At 31.8% G+C, this 21932-nt stretch overlaps 4 protein-coding genes across 4 annotated transcripts; 2 read left to right on the top strand and 2 right to left on the bottom strand.

Annotated features, from left to right (window-relative positions):
- The first annotated feature begins 663 nt into the window (after positions 1-663).
- Positions 664-8563, top strand: LOC123695327. Its single transcript, XM_045641145.1, has 9 exons — positions 664-1017; positions 2462-2634; positions 2906-3097; positions 3445-3581; positions 3890-4141; positions 4524-4655; positions 5589-5690; positions 6901-7073; positions 7361-8563. Exons 1-9 carry the CDS (start codon positions 893-895, stop codon positions 8196-8198), a joined length of 2124 nt encoding a protein of 707 aa, XP_045497101.1. The 5' UTR covers positions 664-892; the 3' UTR covers positions 8199-8563.
- A 23-nt stretch (positions 8564-8586) lies between these two features.
- On the bottom strand, positions 8587-12326 carry LOC123695362. Its single transcript, XM_045641195.1, has 6 exons — positions 12056-12326; positions 11802-11972; positions 10333-10508; positions 9565-9667; positions 9065-9252; positions 8587-8738 (listed from the first exon to the last, which is right to left on the bottom strand). The coding sequence occupies exons 1-6, from the start codon at positions 12185-12187 to the stop codon at positions 8648-8650; spliced, it is 861 nt and encodes a 286-aa protein (XP_045497151.1). The 5' UTR covers positions 12188-12326; the 3' UTR covers positions 8587-8647.
- Positions 12327-13355: 1029 nt separating this feature from the next.
- Positions 13356-15206, bottom strand: LOC123695332. Its single transcript, XM_045641153.1, has 3 exons — positions 15142-15206; positions 14882-15066; positions 13356-14800 (listed from the first exon to the last, which is right to left on the bottom strand). The coding sequence occupies exons 2-3, from the start codon at positions 15051-15053 to the stop codon at positions 13374-13376; spliced, it is 1599 nt and encodes a 532-aa protein (XP_045497109.1). The 5' UTR covers positions 15054-15066; positions 15142-15206; the 3' UTR covers positions 13356-13373.
- An 80-nt stretch (positions 15207-15286) lies between these two features.
- Positions 15287-20989, top strand: LOC123695331. Its single transcript, XM_045641152.1, has 3 exons — positions 15287-15743; positions 18919-19107; positions 19532-20989. Exons 2-3 carry the CDS (start codon positions 18936-18938, stop codon positions 20983-20985), a joined length of 1626 nt encoding a protein of 541 aa, XP_045497108.1. The 5' UTR covers positions 15287-15743; positions 18919-18935; the 3' UTR covers positions 20986-20989.
- The last annotated feature ends 943 nt before the right edge of the window (positions 20990-21932 follow it).

Here is a 21932-nt window from a genome sequence, read left to right on the forward strand (position 1 = left end):
GACTATAGACTGAGGAAGACTGACTATATAATAATATATATATCTAACACCGAAATAATTTTTCAAATCGGACCAATATTTCCCGAGATTAGCGCGTTCAAACAAACAAATAAACAAACTCTTCAGCTTTACAATTTTAAGTATTGATTCTGTGGTAAAATCACAGAATATAATAATTATGGTAGTAAGTACTAGGTATAATACGGTAAATTAATGTCTATTGAATATTCCCGTTGAAAGGGGAAATACATATATTAATAACTCCTTACTTCTATGTTGCCAGTTTAAGCAAAATACCTTTAAGGGCAAAATATAACAAAAATATGAAAATAAGATAAGTGAAATAAAACCAAAAATTATCATTTCACAATATAAAATTATCAAACTTTGCAAAAAAATGGATTGACGAACGAATAATAAACGATAAGAGTTTTTGAAGTAAACTAATTCTGCTTTTATAATTTATGTTTTTAGATGTTCATTAAACGTTGCTGTACAAAAAAAAATGGTTTACATATTAAAATAAATACATTATCAATATGGATTATTAAAATATGGTTCATATAATTACTAACTATTCTTATTTTTTATTTTCTAATACGTTCAATAGGGAAATATTATAAGGTTTGATTATTGGCAACCCACGCAGCGAATACTCATCCATGCGACAATCCAACTGTCAAAAAGGCGCAAAATTCTGAAAATCAGCAAGCTGTTACAAATTTATTTTATTAAAAAATATCCCAAATATTTATTTTCACTAGGCTTTAAATGTGTTTATTAAAATATAATGAAGTGTTTTAATACTTTCTGTTATAGTATAGCATAGAAAAGTAATTATTGCGTTAAATTTTTTTCTAATAAGCTGATGAAATAAAATTAAGTGATAAAAATGAGTAATGATCAAAGTTCGCTTATGCCCTCGGATGAAAACGAAAATTTAACATCGATAAAATTATCACCAGTGCAAATACAACAAGAATATTTTGAAAATCTGCCGGATTGTGATTGGGTCAAGTAAGTTATTTTGAAATAATATTAACGCAACTTTTATGAAATAGGCATTCTATATATAAAAGTGTATTATTCTTAAGTCTCAACGTTGTTTACAAACATTTTTTAATAATTCTTTTATTTTTAAAGTATCAAACAACATTCAACATTAGACTTTGTTTACATTTTCTATAATCATCATGTAAATAAAGTGTATGACTAATACATGCTTTACACAATCGCAAACTGGTTGTTAGCTCATCCGTTGTTTCTATATGATAGGAAAATCCCTATCCTGTTTTTATGAGTTGATCCAATGACATATTCTTATAATGATTTCAAGTGAAATATATTAAATACACACAGCTGTGTGCGAGCTGGAATCCTAGAATAATTATTTATGTATTAAGTCCTTTCAGTTTATTATAATTAATTTACTGAAGGTTTTAGTTATAGTTGAGTTACTGTATAAATAAATTATAACTCAGTAGGTACTAGGTACTAGGTAGTACATATGAATTACTTATATTAAAATTAATAATGCTATAAGAATATTTGGAGGTCCTCATCATATGTCTTATATGTAAGTAATAATGAAATCAAGGTGAAAGAATATTACTGTATGAAGATTTAAAATTACTTCAAAATAAATACTTATTATTATTGTTAGGTATGACATTAACAATTTTCTTAGAAGAAACCTTATTATGTCTATTCATTTTCATTACAACCAAACCATTCCTAAGGCAAGTCTTTGTTTACATAACTGATTGAAAATATTGTTATAGTTAGTATTTACACAAGTGTCTGTAAAATAAAGTTTTAGGTGATAAAAAGTAATTAATTAGGTTTACTAAGTGAGCGACTGACTGCGATGATGAAAAAAAACAGCTACTAAAAAACATTAATTTGAGTTAGGTACCTAAAATACAATGAGCAGCTTCATAATATTTGTATACCTAATAATTGTATTAGCTAGTTCAATAAAGAAACGAATCTTCAATGGCGGCGCTTATCATTCCCTCTCGCTCACACACGGCCGTACGGTATGCAAAAAAAAAGGGAAAAATTAAATCACTAAAATGTACTTATTTGATTTTCCCTATAATAGTTTTTATCATAAATTTACAATGACAATTATGCATTTGCGAAAGTAAATAATGTTTTATTGGAATTTGACAAAATATGTTCTTTGGGAAAAGTTGTTCAGTTTTATGGGCTTATTACAAGTATTATGGGGATTTTATTACATTCTGTATATACGTAAATATGATAATTCATATAAATACACAAATACAATAACAAAAAAGTTTGTCAACAAACAATTTGAAATAATTAATAAAATAATTATCAATTTACGTTATTTTTATTTTCTTTTTTGCTGATCCTACCATCTGTCAAAGTCAGCTTTGGCCGCCATTGAAGATTCGTTTCTTTATTGAACCAACTAATATGAATGTTATTTCAGGTATGAAATAAGTAACCGTAAACATTTGCAACAGAATATTGCTTTTGCTCTATTCGGCACTCCAAGCACTGAAGGGGATTTATTAGCAGACAATGAGAACGCTAATTTAGAAGGTTATACATCCCGACAGAAGGAAAATGTTATTAAAGTGTATAACAAAATATGTGAACAGAGTAAGTATGATAAAATAGAAATTCTTTATTTTAAACATTGTTTATTGTTCATAATTATGTTATAGTAATTATGTTTTACATATTCAAATTAATAACATTTTTATAATATAAATAATAATTAAGACATTTTATTGAACACAAAAAGGAGTAAATGGTAAGTTCTTTTAAAATGAATTTAATATATTACTTATGAAACATAAGTTTATATGATTAAAATAATCCTTAGTAATTAATCAATATAAAGAATGATAATTACTACTTATATTTTCAGGCCAATACTCTCAAAATGACCAAGATATCTTCCTGTCAATATTACTTGTTGTATGCGCTACACCAAAGCCCCTGAAATTCTATCAGTTAGCACCATCAAACTATTGGATGGACCTTCACAAAAAAACGGATATTGATATGCAGTTCACAGCTGTGTTTAAAGTTCGGAAATGTATACCCACTACTGTTGGCGGTAAGACACTAGATTTCACACATACTTATTAACAGTATTTTGTTACACACTGAATTAATTGTTTGTTTATACATTGTGACCTATGGAACTAGTAATCAAATGGTGAAACATTGTTGATTTTAATGGGTAATATGAGATATTTCTGAAAATTTTTATGTCTTATACAAAACCTATACCTAAACTAAAATTTTTATGTCTTATCCAAAACCTATACCTATTAATTACCTTTTTAATAATTTAATATTTTTACTTTCATTAGTTAAACAATTTTAACCCTACATTTGCACAAAATGATTTTTTAAACATACATATTTGTTATCTGTATTTAAATTATTATTACTTTTTAGCTAAATCATGTCGAGTGTACATAGATGACCATGCAAGAGTGTACCAAGACTGGACATCATACTTAACCAACAACACCTTACCAAAATGTGTGATTATCGCTCCCGAAAATGGAGAATATGAAGGAGTTATTACTGAGGTATTACGAATTTTAATATTAATTACTAATGTTTTTGTTTTGGTCTTTTGGCATTTTTGTGACAGATAAATTGAAAAACTACTGCACTGAAATTGTAAATTCATTAATTAAAAATAATATGTGTGATATTCTGCACAACATACACTATTCTTCTTGCTTCTATTGTTCATGTGACTAAAGGTCACCATTAAACCTTTGTCTGGGTAAAATTATTTTTCTTTGTGGTTGCGTATTTTTGAGACATCACAACAAACAAGAATCTTCACAACTTTAAAGTATAGATTTTCATTACTACATTTTCCTTACAGGGTGAACATTTCGCGGTCAAATTAACAGTAACACCGTCTCCGTCACTCGGTCTCAAATCCCGAGTACTGAGTACGGTGGACACCGCAAGTACCGTAGCATCGTTGGGAGCGGTCGGTGTGTTGGGTGTTGCTGCGTTCACGCCTGTTGGGCCGGTTGTACTTATTGGTGCTACTGTAGCGACTGTGGCTACGGGATTGTATGGCCTTGTACGATCTTCGTTGCATCTACATGATAGACGCGTTCATGAACAGGTGATTAATGCATATATATGAAAAAATAATAATAAAATGTAGTTTATGAAACATATCTTATGTTATCAGGCTTATTTTACACAATTAGAGGTTTATTTTTCTGAAGTATGCATGTACATTCTTTCACAAAGTTAAATGTACATTCACACAGTAACAATAAAAGCTACAGGTACCTTTAACCAATAGCACACATTTATTGTTTTTATTTGTTCCCGTACATTTTATGCCGTAGATATCTACTTTACGGCATAAAATCTACTTTATCTGTAATGAACATATACAATTTTTTATATTATTTCTAACCTTTAAATTATCTATTATACTATAACCTGTGCTATAACTGTCCTTATATTAATTAATCATTACATAATGTTATTTACAGAGTATAAGCCCCACAGACGCCGAGGCTCGCGGCAGTTGGCTGAACATAGCTGCATCTAGCGTGGGCTTATCAGCCGGTGCCGCTAGCACTATGCTCGCACGTTCTGCGGCCGCAGGCACTAACTTGACCAAGGTATTATCAGTTACACTTTATATGACACACTTTAAAATTCCATAATAATTGATTTACAATATTATGTTGTTGACAAAAAAAATCGAAATACGCGTTAACACAATAAATTTCAATAAATTTTCAAAATTCGTGTTTACACATACGGTATCTATGTAAAAGTCATGTTAGCTCGTGTATAGCTCGAGAACTGGCACATATATTTATGATCAAAAAATATAATAATAATTGTTTAGTTTGAAAAACTAAAAAAAATGCGACTACCTACATTTTTGACGACCTTTTTACAGTAGTTATAGTAGTCTCTTTGCTTATGTAAAACTAGCTGTGCCCCACGGCTTTACCCGCGTTGCTGCGCTCCTGTTGGTCCTCGATAAATAGACTATCCAACACCGAAAGAATTTTTCAAATCGGACCAGTTGTTTCTGTGATTAGTGCGTTCAAACAAATAAAATTAGTATATTTAATTAGTATAGATGTATGTGAGAACTTGACTTTGAATTTTAGTTTTGACATTTAAAATTTCAAAACATTAGCACGGAGATAACGCGAGTCTATTCGATATTTCGCTAGCCAAAAAGAATACAACACAAAAAGCAGTTTTATCACTTCAAAAGTCCATCTCGTTGTCATCCACTTCATTTGATAGGATATATTCTATCAAATACATAAGCGATATCGGCTGCAGTGGTCGAGATTCGACTTCATTTAATATTTGTTTTTTTTTTTGTTGTAATATTTTTTGTTATTGAACACATCAAGTTTCTAAGAATAGATACCTAGCAAGATAGATATAAAAGCAAATTGCAATATTAATTATTGTAAATATGAATCATAGAAAAATGTGAGTATTTGAATTCATTCATATTATTCATATTATTTCATTTAAATGAGCTCGAAAATTTGAAAGGGTAATATATTTTTTATTTTTTCTAGGCTGGCCAAGCCCTTACAATATCAGTAGAAGTACTACGCCATGCGAATATTGTCACGGGCGCTGCGGGCTTGCTCAACAACTTTGTGCATATTATACTTAAGGTTTGTACTTATTTTATGAATTGACTTTACGTTTTTAGGGTTCCGTAGCCAAAATGGCAAAAACGGAACCCTTATAGTTTCGTCATGTCCGTCTGTCCGTCTGTCCGTCTGTCCGTCTGTCACAGCCGATTTACTCGGAAACTATAAGTACTACAGTGATGAAATTTGATGGGAATATGTGTTGTATGAACCGCTACAAAAATATGACACTAAATAGTAAAAAAAGAATTGGGGGTGGGGCCCCCCATACATGTAACTGAGGGATGAAATTTTTTTTTTCGATGTACATACCCGTGTGGGGTATCAATGGAAAGGTCTTTTAAAATGATATAAAGTTTTCTAAAAAACATTTTTCTTAAAGTGAACGGTTTTTGAGATATCAGCTCTCAAAGTCGTAAAAAGTATGTCCCCCCCCCCTCTATTTTTATAACTACGGGGTATAAAATTCTAAAAAAAATAGAGGTGATGCATGCTAATTAACTCTTTCAACGATTTTTGGTTTGATCAAAGTATCTCTTATAGTTTTTGAGATAGGTTGATTTAACTGTAATGTATAAGAGGTGAAACTCACCTGGATAATATATTTGGTAATTTTAATTGTGAAGCTGGTGTATATACTTCTTTATTCAGTTATCACAAGCCGATTTGGGCACGCCTATAGCACGGAATATTTATAAATACATATATAAAATTAATATTCATACATAAAAGTACAAGGCAAAATATCGGGAGAGTTTAGGCTCCATTCACCAGGTGTATAAATTGACATAATAAGTTTATTATATTTGCTGCTACGGAACCCTTTGTGCGCGAGCCCGACTCGCACTTGGCCGGTTTTTTACGTTTATTAAATGACTGGTAATTAATTTCACTAGTAAGTTAATTTGGTATTTTTAACCGCCATCCTGTTACAAATGACCCGAAATATTGTGTCAGTATCTCTCGGCCTAAAGCGAAACACAAAATATTCTTTTTAGGAAAAAAATACGTAGAATTTATATTTTTGGTTTTATGGCATTTAAATGCTATATTTATAAATTTATAAAAATACGTAATTTTTTCCTAAAAATAATATTTTGAGTTAACTATTTGACGTATAAAATTTATATAAAAAATTATATACTATTAAATATCGTTGATGACGACTGTATATTTAACGTGTAACAGATTTTTATATGGTCTAAAATATTCTAATATTATATTTTTACAGTACCACAAGCACGGTGAAAAGCCAACAAGTCTGGAATTGTTCCAATTCTCGACATCACTGCTGTTTTTCTTTCAAGCGGCCGTCTCGAACCGCACTGCGCAAAACATCATCGAAGATGCGCAAGCGAATACGATCAATGAATATCGCGCTACGCTTAGAAGTAATAGACATAGGTGAGATAGAAATTTTATAAAATAAACTATGAACATAATATTATATTATAGGAAATTAATTTAATACTTATTGATATATTTATTTTTTATATTTATATTATATTTACATGATTATGGATAAAGTGTGTTAGACAAATATGCATTTTTCAAATATTGTATAGTTACTTGTATTAAATGCTATCAAATGTGAATCATTTTATATGGAAAATTGGTATATAAACAGTGTTTAAATAAGTGTAAATTAAATTTAGAGCCTTATTATAAAACGAAATTCACTAAAATTACAGGAAAATATTCGACAAAATCAGCGCAGAGTCGCGCCGCGTGGCCGGCACGATCCAAGGCAACGCTGAAGTTATCAACGGGATAAAGAACATCGCGAACAAGGACCAGTACTTCTCGGACGTGCTCCGAATCAACAAGGACATAAACCAGCATAAATTGCGAATATCCATGACGTCAGATGGTCGCGTGAATTTGAACGCGGCGCACAAATTTGACCCCTCACAGCTATATGGTTTGGGCAAAGAAGGCCGGGCTCAGTTGTTCTCGACCCTTGGGCCAGCGAAACTAAACGCGCCAAATGTTGCCACAAGAGTGACGACCACCACAGCGGTACAAACGTACACGCAAGAGGAAGAAGGCGACTCGATATTGGTGGGGATAAACCCGGGAGAGGTTTTACGCATCGGTACGTACTTGGTGCGTATAAGCACGTCCGGAACCGAGAATATATCAGCCCTTCTAGAAAATGTCAGTCGAGACGTGTACGACGCCTTGATGACTGTCGCTCTCAATCTCGTATCTAAACTGATTCCAGCGGATATTGCCAAATTAAAACTTCTCAGCCCTGATGAAGATTTAATACAGCAAATCGTGAAATTCGTCTTCAATTACTTGAAGCATGAACGGCCGATGGGCGACCCTTGCCGAGAAACGGATAATGGTATCATGATTGTCCTCAAGGAGTTCTTTCAAGACGGCATCGTGAGACAAGATACGATTTTGTACTTGAAAAACTGCCTCGTTCGATGGATTGACGAAGAATTGGACAAACGACGCCAAGAGTTTCCTAACAAGAAACAAGTTGTATGCGATGCCTGCCAGGGAATAAGATTTGCTTAAAGTTTATATAAAAAAAATATATATATTTACTATTATTGGGGGTTCATTGGGGAACAAGCACAAAGTGGCTACATAAATATTGTATTCCTAAAAAAACATATCAAAATTTTAGATCGAAAATTTTCACTATTTATTATATTGTATTGTATTGATGAAGCTATTTACAAAAAGTACGAATGTGGTAAATTTAAGAGCACTGTGATATAAAGAGGCGTTTCTTATATTATACATATAAGAAAAAAAGAATAATCATTTTGAAATAGAAGCATGTATTAATGTTTTATTGTTAAGATTCATATTATTCTTATTATATTTTAAATATAATTATTATTGGAATGTAAAACTCAATGTATTTTATTGATAGTTATTAATAATAAATCATTGTATCTGAGAAATGTGTTTATTTTGTAAAATTATAATTCAAAATATCTGCATGATAACGAGTTGCTTTACTGTGAAATTGGTTCAATCACAACGTCTTTCTTGGGTTCGTCCGGAGTTAAAGATGGATTGTATTCAAAGAATTTTGCGATAAAAAACCTGAAATCAAAAATACCCTTATCATATAGTATCCTCAATAGATAGATAGTGATAGTGGATTTAAATCACCACAAAGGCGCCAAAGTCGAAAAACATGAAAGGGACTTTATAGTTTACTTAATAATATCTAGATCTATCCGTGCTGCGCTATACTACGTCTTTCCAGAGCAAAATGAAATTCATTCGATAATGCTCTTTATCACTAACATAAGCTTGCCACTTATTCTACTCCTTTCCTAAGTCTAATATATTTCTATATGAACGACAGCGTTGCACACAAAAAGTAACTTTATGCCTATAATAATAGGACTTTTAATCCAACCAACCAAACCAAAATCTCCACGGTGATCAGTATACAAGCGGCCACCGTCTGTAGTGCGATCCTCAACGGTTCGACGGATCCGCGCAACAGAGCGGCTAGTATGGCGTCGCTAGCGTCGGAAGTAGCTTCTAGCGCGGTCACGAGGAGCGCGGGTGCGGCTAACCAGCGGGCACCACGACGACACCATGAACGCTAGAGCATAGATAAATGATAATATAAATTATAATGAAAAGTAATTAATTATATTACTAGTTGGTAAAGTATTATAGTATCTGTGATAATTCTAAACGCTAAAGTATTAAAAAATCGGTACAGGAGCTCCGTTGACGGATTCACCGATTAACGGAACGTAATCGTAACGTTAAACTTATAACAACCCTCTATTTTTTCTCGGAAGATAAAAAGTTGTGTTAGACTCGCATTAAAGAAAGAAGAATATTTTGTTTCACCATAATTGTTTTCAGTTGAAATTTTTATCTATTTATCACAAAATCGTTAATTTACCTTTGACATTACGGCAATCAGCAGCAATAGGGATGTAGCAGCGGTGACGAAGGCACTCAATTTCCCGTACCCCATGACTAATCTTATTGTTGGTTTTGTAATGCTATAAAGTATAAAGCAATATAAAAATCTTGTTTATATGATAAGCCATATCGCAGACAAGTAGCTCGATTACGCATTCAGTTAATATCTCTGTTTCTATGTTAAACAGCACCTTTCATGTAGCAGCCTGAATAACACAGATTGCTTAGGTATCGTTTGATTAATGATTACTCTAATAATAGAGTAAATAATCAAAATCGTTGAGTTTAATATAAATTTGGCTGATTTAGCTGACAACTGATTAAGCTAGTTGACTGCTACAATTTTACAAATACAAATCGGTAACTAAATCGAAATTTGAAAGTAGGTAGTACGTAGGTAGTTATATCATAGCAATACACAACAATAATTTGTATGTAGTATTATGTGCGTAATGTCAACGTAATGCTCTTGCAATAGGGCGGCAGTCGGTATCTACTTATTATAAACTGGCTGCTCCGCGTAGTTTCACCCCAGTGGCTCCACTTCTGTTGGTCGTAGCGTGATGATATATAGCCTATAACCTTTCTCGGTAAATGGGCTATCTAACACCGAAATAATTTTTCAAATCGGACCAGTAGTTCCCGAGATTAGCGCGTTCAAACAAAGGAATAAACTCTTCAGCTATAAAATATTAGTATAGATAATACCTATCTCTACATACAATAAATAGCAGACACTACATACCGCCTAGCAAAGCTGACATTATTAAGCTTTTGAGCGACGTCTTCATCGTCCAGTTCCAATTCCACGGGCTGTGAGGCGAAGGCACAAGCGGACATAGACACGCCTAAAAGTGCAACTAGCAACGCCCTCAGTTTGACCCGGACACCGTCGTTGCTTTCAGTGTTTGTTGAATTTAGCTGAATTTACACATTAAAATTAACAACGTTAAACATAAAAAAGTAGGAAAGCAATTTCTCATGAATTCTCGTGATACGTATCCTTTGTTGAGAATAGAGCATCTTTAGACATAACAATCATACAACCGTTTCGATGCTACGCGAAAGAAAGACAAAAAACAAGAAAGACTAAATATTAGCAAGAGTTATTATTAATTAAAGTACTTTGCTTCTAACTAAAAGATCTATTTATGTAGTAGGTACTACATACATTCGCTCGGTTTTCGTGTTTTGTTATTAGCTGCTCTATAAGTGCGTTGCTCTCTGCTTCCATCATGACGCCCACAACCACGATGAAGTGGTATAGGATTTTAACTCATTTAGCATGTATTGAACTTCATTGGAATTAAATTGAGAGGTTGCTGTGTATGGGTTCTAAAAATATTACATAACGCCGTGTACGGAACTGGCATTGCCAGTCACTATGACTGTTCAATGGTCTTTTGTTTTAACCATAAATAACAATATATCTATGTCGTCTTTCGTCCTAATTTTCTAGTCTATAAAAAGTTACTATATAGTTTATTTATTAATGCTTTTATAATGATTGCGGGTGTAAGAATTTGCGAGTAAACAGATATACAGATTTGATCGACGCCAATCAAGTTGCATTATTAAAAGTGAATGTGTAATGTATTATAGGCCTTTAAAAATGCTTTTTTTTTTCTTTTGCATGGTATAATACAATAATATAATATGTCTTGCCACTTTATGTTAATTGGTATTCGAAGGCAGTCACTCGTTTAATTCTAAAGTGCGTTTCAACGAAAAAAATCGGGATAGTAGTACTAATTATACAATATTTTATTCATAAAATTTATTCTACAAACACTAAAACTTTATAAAAGTGTACCTATTTACATTGTTTTAAGTAAATAACATTACAGATCGCACACGCACAAATATTGTCTGAAAACACAAAACTCTTGAAACCAATTGAAAGTCATAACTACAATAGATGCCACTTTATCACGCAATTTTCGCAAAGACTTCATATTCATGTTAGATACAAGGAGACAAACATTTATTATCTTTAAAACAACCACAACGATTTGACCTGCAAGATGTGGCAAGAATAAGCCTGGATTCTCCTGAAATAAAAATTTTACGATTCTAAAAACACATTTTAGTCAAAATTCGAATTATAAAAATTAGGTAGGGTATTTGTATCATAATGTTAATATAATATACTAAAAGTTTTCTTTTTCAGTTTACTATTTCACTTTAGCCTAAGTTCATCTAAGTTTGACTTACAGTGAAACATCCTAGTATCAAACATGCGTATTGTATCAATCCCAGAGATGTCGCAATAATTTTGAGGTCATGCACCAACATAGCATCTCGAGAAACAGGATTAACTGAAGTACCAGAAGTATCAAGCGGCATTTCCCCTAAGTGAAGCTTTAAATTATGTACACTCAAGCACTGAAAAGATGAATAATAAATCAAAGGATTATAATTAATTACATTTTGAGGAATTATTATTTAACTATTAATAAAAACTTTACCAAACCGACAACACCATAAAAATATGTGTAGAAGATGCTAGCAGAAAACGTGGAATGTTGACAAAATAATTTGGTGTGACCGAAATATGGCTTCAGAATCGGCGATATAATTATATGGAACGGTAACTTCATTATGAACACTTGTGCTAACTTATTTAATGCAGGTATAAAATAAAAATTTATTTATAAAAAAAAGGATTCTGTGATATATTACAAAAAACCTCCAAAAAAGATATGATTTTGATACGTTTTGATCAGTAGGCATGACAGAATCCGCCAAATTTCCAAACAATTTTACATTGCCATTGCAAGGAACATAGATAATTTACAATCATACCTATCGTGCTCATTTTATTAAAACAATACCTATATACTTATTATAATCAAATATCCTACTTCCTTCTAATATGAAAAAGTTTGTGAGGATATGTGTGTGTTTGTTACTCTTTCACGCAAACACTACTGAACCGATTACAATGAAATTTAGCACGACATATAGAGGGTAACTTGGATTAATGCATAGGATAGGTTTTATCCCGGAAATCCCACTGGAACGGAAACTATGCGAGTTTTTCTTTGGAAGCGCGGGCGAAGCCGCGGGTGGGAATCTAGTTTATGAATATAACTCCGGCTACCTATCTCCCTGGACCCACCAGATTAGAACAGGAATAATGGATAACCAATAAAAATGTAGCTTTTTTAACTCAACAATAATAATATTACCTATAACCAAAATTCAGAGATTCATACTTCCTACAAAATATAAACTCACGAAATCGTGTCGTGTGTGAAAATGTCCTGACATATTTTATTACTAGCTGCTCCGCGCGGTTTCACCCCCGTGGCTCCACTCCTGTTGCCCGTAGCGTGATGAAATATAGCCTAACCTTCCTCGATAATTGGGCTATCTAACACCGAAATAATTTTTCAAATCGGACCAGTAGTTCCCGAGATTTCAAACAAACAAACAAACTCTTCAGCTTTATAATATTGGTAAAGATTAATTATTTATTTACTGAAAATTTGATCTATTTTACACCAAAGAGAATGCAAATAATTTTTCTACACTAACGTGTAATAAATCTTTAATTCCTGTCACGATAATATAATCTCGTAATCTTAGATTCGTAGTTAGTACCTACACCAATTCAGAATTTCAAATTCCGTGGCAAATAAATAAAAAACATATTGTATACTAAGTATATTATAATATTTAACTCTAAACCGCACAAACAACAATAATTTCGAAATGAAATTACAAAATATTTCTCTTATTTTCCGACTAATGTTTAGTCGGAAAATAAGAGAAATAGAGTAATTAGAAAATGCTATTCATAATATGAATATTATCACAGTACACGTCATCTCTTATAAAGACAGAACATTGATTCATAAGAGTGTCGTCAATGGCAATCTTAGGGTTTACTCTTTTACACCCGGTAGAAAGTAATTGTGCTAAGAATGGATGATATCGCAGAGGCGCTGCAACAAATAAACCATCAGAACTGATAGAAAGATGATTTGTCATTGGCTTACTCTGTTTCGTTAGCTTTTTGAACTCAGTGATTTTCATCGGAGGATCATTATGATTTGCTTCACTTTTCATAGGAGCAAAAGGCAATGGGTAAAGAGGATCAATATCATCAAATACAGTAAAGTAATAAAATATCGACATTTCTGGAAATGCAGCGGACGAGTCTACTTTTTGGGCGGTTGGAAGTTCATTTGTTGACTTCATCAATTCTTTTAACTTTGGTAATAAAGGGCTTGTTAAATTATTGGTGTCCTTGGTGTTGTTTGAAGTGGTGATATTCATTTGATTTGTAATATTTTTCGACAATATTTTCGGAAGTTCAGTAATATTGCTTCCATGGATGGTACCATTCACGTTAGAGCTTATATTCTGTACTTTCGCCTCCTCTGTATTTCGTTTATTTCTATGAGTTCTGATAAATGGTGTATAGTCTACGAGTTTGACCTCCGGTGTAATATCTGTATCAAAAAATAAACTTGTCTGATTAAGTACACGGTTTATCAAATTTATGATCGAAGAAAATATTTTACTTTCATCTTCCACATCCATTGAATTCAATATGCTTATGTATTTGTCTGTTTCAATACCATCATTGTGTTGTTTTAAAATTGCTTTAATCTTTGGATTAACTTCTTGATGATTGTTATAAATATGATTAAAAGTAGATAAATCAAAAGCGATACCTCCATTTTGCCAAATGGAAAAAATTCGCGCGTAAAATGGTAAATAGGACAAAGGTATAGTTCTCCATACGTATCGAAGTGGGGTTTTTGTCATATATTTACTGAGATTCATTATCGTTATATTTATGTTTTGATATCTTCTCTGAAAATCTCGAATCTCTCGTTTGGTACTTTGTTCTAATATCATTTTAAGTGTTCTAGGGAATGCAGGAACGAGTTGCTTGAAGAATCTTGTACGATTTCCGCTCTGCAACGTCGCAGGTAGCGAATCGTCAATGAGAAAATAAACATTGAAACGCAGATTAGGATATTGCATGGCCATGGATGAGAGATATTGCGAGAACCTTGGTAAGATACTCTGGGATCTTGGTATAATGCTATGAAAATATACATCGCTAGCTGGCTTTGAATTGTTGCACTTGAAAACGACAACTGGTTGGCGTCGATAGGCACTCATCCCTAAAGCGTAAAATACGAGAAATGATATTGCCAATAATATAAGGGTCATCCAGCAGGCAGACATGAACTCTGAAAATAATAATAAGAAATTTAGCTCATCCATTGAAAGCCTACAATATAGTACAATGGGTGTCTTTGTAATTGCTTTACCCGGCCATCTGTCAAACCAGGACTGTTTTGGTGTACAAGTAACATTCCACCCTGTCGTCACAATAGTTGGAACAGCTTGGGGTCGAGGCTTACTGTCTCCCCCGCCGTCAACATTTTCTACTTTAAGCAACGGATATTGTTCATCTCGATTCGTTGTTTGAATATGCTCCATTAAAATCGCTTCTCTGTAAAATATAAATCATATTATTATATCTATTTTACATGAGGTATATTGCATTATATCCCTTATATCATCTTACCTTTCTTTAAATTTAATTATAACGATCTTATTGAAAATTTTAAAAGCGCTTTTATTTTGACATCAAATTTTGTTTCGTATTTCAAACGGTTTTGCTTTTTTTTTTATTGCGACGCTTCCGTGCTTCAATTTTGTTTTTGGTTATCATATTCAACAATTAGGTTTTGTGGGTTTGATACAAGCGTTGTATATATTTTACAAAAATTTAAACCAATGCTCTACAAATTCTCTACAGCCAATCGTATCTTTCCAGAAGTTTCCAGGTGCTCAACAGACAAGTTTCCTACCACAAAAAATAATGGAAAAAATACGAATATAAAATGTTAAGACGTCATAATATATTTATAGCACCTTGAACTAATTTAATGTTGTAGTGAATTTAATATATTATTTTATTATGTTTTAGGAACACGTCAATACGTGAGTCGAATGCATTGTTGAATCAACAAAATTACGGCGTAAAGTATAAACGTGCCGTATTAAAAATGACTAATGAAAAAGAAATTGATGGCCAATCCACGACTCCAGTCGTATTGGTTTATTATTATTATAGTGAACATTTAGTACGGATCATTGTTTAAAGTGATAAATTTATATTCATTGGTACGTATAATATATTTCAATTAATTATTTTGTACCTCCAGACTCCAATCATCCAGCAGGGTTCATTTCTTTTTTTAAAAAGGTGGCTTTTGCGTTTTTTTTTATTATTTAATATAATGTTGATATTATTTAATACCTGCATGTTATTATTTCCTCATATGAGTGAAATATTATTTTATAAAGTTTATTGGGATTAGAATTTATGGGAATAAAATGTCTCCCAAAATAATGCATTTTTCTTCTTTAAAATATTTCTCAAGAAAGATTATTAATTTTTTTTCAAGAAAGAAACAAAAATTATTTATGATTTAATTTGTGATCGACTGTTCGAAGTGCTCTTCAATATTTCAATTGGAAAAAATATTTTTATTTCACCCAAACGAAAAAAAATGCATTCACATGCCAACTGAGCAAACAAACTTCACTTTTATTTTAAAAAAAACATCTTTAAATATTTTTGTCACATGGAAATTTTTACTGCAGTCTCCATATTTTAGTTCAAATTTGATATCCAAACATTAATTTAAATATAATATGACACACTACCTGTGCCCCGCGGTTTTACCTGCAGTGCTCCGCTCCTGTTGGTCTTAGCGTGATGATACAGCCTATAGGTACTCTAAAGCCTTACCTACTCGATAAATGCATCTAACATCGAAATCATTTTTCAAATTGGACCAGTAGTTTCTGAGTTTAGCAAATTCAAACAAACAAAAAACTCTTCAGCTTTAAAATATAAGTATAGATTATTACTTATTAGTAGGTATTGTTTCTATGTATACTTTAATGTTTATTGCTATGGTTTATTGAACTGGTATCGTTTAATTTAAAATTATCAAAGAAAGATTAAATCTGAGTTATATGTAATTGCTTCGTTATAGTGCGTTTATGCGTGCATTGTAACCGTATTAGTTCAAAACATAATAGCATGTTATTTATGAAGGTATATTTTTAAAATTTGCACTAACCGGGCCTATTAAAAAATTAACTCATTTTCTTAATTTATTAGTAACACAGAGTACAGTGCTCTAAAGTGAAAACCGAAAGTTGGGAAACTAATATATTTTCATACAATTTAATTGTTGTTTTGTTTATCGCAATATTTTCACGCAATTTTTTAAATCCCTTGAATTAGAAATAATACAAATTATACTGAAGAGACTTATCGTATGTGATCGTATATCTATTACAGAGTTTAAAAAACCTCTTTACGTTATACTCCCTGTAGTTTATGCGCTACGTCCAAGAAGCTTATATCTAATACACTGGAGATTTCGGTATGAACATTGACGTGTAACAAGAAAATATTGCCCAGTTCATGTTTTTTATCACTTTCACACCTAACTTGGTATTGCCACTGTTAATACGAAGTTTTCCCAAGGCTACTATGTATGCTGTAATATTCTGTGCAAAAGGTTAGTTTTTGTACATGAGTTTGTTGATAAATTGCCAACAACGTCATTCAGAAGCATTGTTGGATGAGACAATTATTATTTATGCTAAATAAACTAAGTATCTGAACCAATTATTAAAAAGCGATACTCCCTGATTATGGGTAGTCACCATAATAAAATTGTAGCAACTCTCACTTTGTCAATATGGCATGTGTGTCAAAAAAATTGCGTCGCTTCGAATATTTAAGTTAATATTGTTGCTTATTTAATGAATATTTTCCGAATATAAAGAATGCATTGTATTGTGCAAAATTGCAGAAATGTTTGGACACCAAATTCTGGCATAGAATTTCACAGGCAAGTGTATATTTACGTTATTTACAATATTCCTCAATACTCCTGCATTTACCTGTTTAGAATCATTTCAATGGCAAAAATTGTCTAATTTAGCATCATTTTAGTAAGCAGTCATGTTAAATTTGTTATTTCCCTAATACTTTATCATTTTTCAACAAGTTTTCAATAAACAGATTTAACAAGTAAGGTAACCATGATGACGAGTTTTTATGGATAGCGAAGAGAATATATTGTAATAACAATATTATGATGAAAATATAGAACACCATTTTAAAGATTGTTACTAGTAATGAAACAACACATGACATCGGTATTGCACTCACATGTAGTTATAAGATTGTTCGTTTTTACATTGAAATTTATACTTTTTTAACTTACCTCATATTTTTTTGTTTTACGTATTTCAGCATTCCAAAAAGTAAAATAAAAAGAAATATATGTGCCCATCAAGGTTACTGAGGATTACGACCCAGAAAAAAATACCTTTTTAAAAATAAACTTTGTAAAGTTAGCTGAAATTTGTGCAAGGCTGCTATAAACAGTTTTTCTTTGATGATTCTGGCTTGAAATTGACCCGTCGAAGCAACGCGTTTAAAAAGAAGATCTGAGTAGCTAACAATTTGGTAAACAGCATCTGATGCAAAACACAACTTTCCTCTATTTACAAAGGATGTTAATGCTATATATCGGTTCATATCCAAGCTTTGTAGCCAAAAGTTATTTATAACTATCATTCTATACCAATTAAAATTGTATGTACCTACCTATAAAGTATGACCATAATATTATAATATAAATACTGTTAAAAATATATGTCGTTATTATTTATAGACCATGATTTTTAGTTTTTTCTATTTTGAAAAATCCTGAATTTACAAACCAGCGTGGTCACTCGACAGAAAGAGACAAATAACATGACTGACGTCATTGAATGTCATAGTTTCTTGTTTCAAGTTAATGGTCATAGTGCAATCTCCAGTGTATTTAGAGGATATAAGCTTCTTGGCTACGTCGAATATTAAAAAAAAAACACTCAAAAAGTCAATATCTATTGATGTTAAATTTTAGTGACAAAAATTTTACAACATAGTATCAAGACGTAAAGGTAATAATTATTTAACAATGTATAGAAAAAATATAAAAATAAATAAAGTGGTATTATATATTTTTTATCTACGTTCATGTGTGATAAGCATGTGATATTTATAAAAATTAAAATATGTTTATCAATACCTAAGGCCTAAACGAGAGAGCACAGCTACTTATGTACCTAAATTATACCATCAGCTTTTAAGTTTATTTGCAAGAAATTAAATGTTTGTTTTCAGAAATATCATCCTTGTAATTTTTATTTAACTTTTTCATACATTTAATACTACCAGATAAAAAACCTATCACAAAATATAGATACTTTTTTTTTACAGTATCCAAATGGCTAGTTATGAATGATCCGAAAAAAGAACATCTTCCACTGCTCTGCGATGATTTTTCTGAAGACGAATATCAGATTCACGCCAGCAACCAAATATATAAGCGACGAGCAATATCTTCCAGCAACGGAAGAGCGAAATACCACGTCAAAGGCGCAGCAGAGATTATCAAGCGTTGGCCAGGTGGGATTTATAAAATGACACTTTTTGCGAATTCAAATATGTTCATGTTATACCAAGCAAGTTATTAGTAGTCTGGGAGTATTTTCTCCAAGGCTTCATGTATATGTATATGTCAGTGATTTGTCGTATTCACAACTTAAGTTTTCAAATTTCCAAAAATTTTGAGATTCACATTTAAAATACACCAACAACCTGATCTGTCCTGTTACGCAAATAAACTGACCCAAGTAAGCTAGCATAACAATCCTCTTCTCTGATGAAAACCTTTCACGGTCTCGTTATTTAAAATCGAATTTCTCTAAGTCTTTATGTCTTAAGTCTCATGTTATTTGGTTCCTTGTTAATTATGCATAGCAGCAACATAGGAATCAATGTGTGCCTTCTAATTAATATAATATTCTAATAAATTGATTTTTTATTTTAGATCATATATCATCACTTCTTACATATTGGTGGATGGGACTAGCAATGATTGCACTGACAGTTTTTATAATTTATAACAGCGTTCTGGCACTCGCTAAAATGCCTCCTCAATCAAGACTGATTAAAATGCAACCACCTTTAAAATTAGATAGTAAGGCTATTGAGTACTCCGCTTCTTATAAGACTATTTACATGCATGTTATTAATGATAATCTTACTATGGATCTAAATGACTACATGCCATATATTGAAATCGTAGCGAAAAACTATCCTACATTTAAATACAATTTTGTTATACTCTTCAATGATACTTTAGACAACGTAGACGACAATGTGAACGATATTCAGAAAAATGAAATTGCAATGAGATCGCTTCTGAAGACTAAAGATTATAAAATAGCAACTCGTGACAATATTTTCATACAACGAAAATCTCTGACGTCATTTCTGAATGGGTCACCGATAAAAAAGTATTGGAGACATTTACCACAGAAGTTCATGAGTTTCCTGATAAGATGCATATCAATATGGAATAAAGGTGGAATATCTATCAACCCATTGTTATTTACCCCTAAATCACCACATCCCGATTATATGGATGAAATTAAAAACATACTGAAAAACATTGAAAACTCAAAAACAGTTAAAAAGGAATTTTATAAGGAACTGACACCAACAGTGAAAATTAAGAAAAGAGTTAATAACATTCGTGATATTATTAACGAGTTAGAAAATAATAATTCAGCATTTGACGAATCTAACGATAAGCTTATAAGTTTAGCAGAAGAAGAAACTAAAAATGTTCCCTCTAAAGTAACCAAAAATGCGTCTCAGATTGAATCTTTAACTAATGTAATAGAAACTAATAGTGGTTCATTAAAAAATGTCAGAAAGAAACATATTTTACATAAACAATTAACAGGTAAAAAAGATTTCACCGATTCTGTAAAACTAAATGCTCCAAATTTTAATGATACATCAAATAATATTTACGAAAAAAGGGATAAAATTTCTAATAGGAATGAGACAACAGATAAAAAGCTTTTCCCTATGTTTTTAAAATATTTATTTTCACCCTCTACAAATGCCTATAATTCTGCGAGTAACGATCCTCTAAGTGAAAATATTATGGCAAAGGTTAGTGACGAAAGTTTGCCACATAAAAACGACGAATATGTTCTCAGTAATTATGCCCTTCCTTTGAAACCTGTGTCTCGGGAAATGAATAATTTAGTATCGTCAGATACAGATCAGTTTCTGGATTTGAACTTAGACTTAAAGGGAAATATAGTTGCTACAAAAACCCCTTGTCATGCCTTTCTAGGAACAATATTTAATAATGCCATACACCACGTAAAAGATGAAACAGTCACCGATTTTATCATTGCCGAATTGTCTATCTTTTGTAAAGGAACCTGGACATCTTGTAAAGGCGTCAATGTTATATTCTTATAGTTGTTATTTGTGATATGTATTTATTATAATATAATTAGTAATAAATTTAATTGTTCTTTTCCATCTGCCATTTTTTTCTTAATCGATACCTATGCTCCGTTGCTCATATATACAGGGTTACTTGTAAAACACCGGCAACCTCGCAGGACAAGATAGCCAACATCATAAGTAACAACATTTGTTCTACGACTTTTGATAATTTGTTAGATTTTATTTTCATACAAAAATAAATATTCACTTAATTTTCCGTTTGAATATTATAAACTCTACGCGCATTCCAAACATTACGTAAACAAGAAGCGAACGGGAGGGGAAAGGGGGCGTCGCGTCGTCCTTTCGATAATGAATAGAACATAGACTTACAAATGTTAGGAGAGTACAATAAAAGCTTAAAAAATCATTTAAAAATAATTTATTGCGTTATGCCAAAAGTCGTAGAACAAAATATGTTGTTACTTATGATGTTAGCTATCTTGTCCTGCGAGGTTGCCGGTGTTTTACAAATAACCCTGTATACTTATATCTATACATATAATAAATCTGTAGAAGGGTCAATTCTGTACATTGAAAATATTGAAAAAATAAATAGCAGGGGGTGTTACTGGATCGATACCAAACCCAAATATGTGATTAAAAAAATTTTTGTCTGTCTGTCTGTCTGTCTGTCTGTCTGTCTGTATGTGAAGGCATCACGTGAAAACTAGCGGTTCGATTTCGATGAAACTTGGTATAATTATACCTTATTATCCTGGGCGTAAAATAGGATACTTTTTATCCTGGAAAAATACGTAGAAAAAAAATAATCTTAATTTTTCAGTTTTATCCATAGACGTTGTTCCGTAGAACCGCGAACACACGTTGCGTATAGGCCTAGCCGTATTTGGGAATTGGGTCCAATAGATATTTATAAGATGTTATTGACAGAGGTACTCAAAATGGAGAAATAA

The sequence above is a fragment of the Colias croceus genome, chromosome 11, assembly GCF_905220415.1.
Source record: "Colias croceus chromosome 11, ilColCroc2.1".
NCBI classification, from domain to species: domain Eukaryota; kingdom Metazoa; phylum Arthropoda; class Insecta; order Lepidoptera; family Pieridae; genus Colias; species Colias croceus.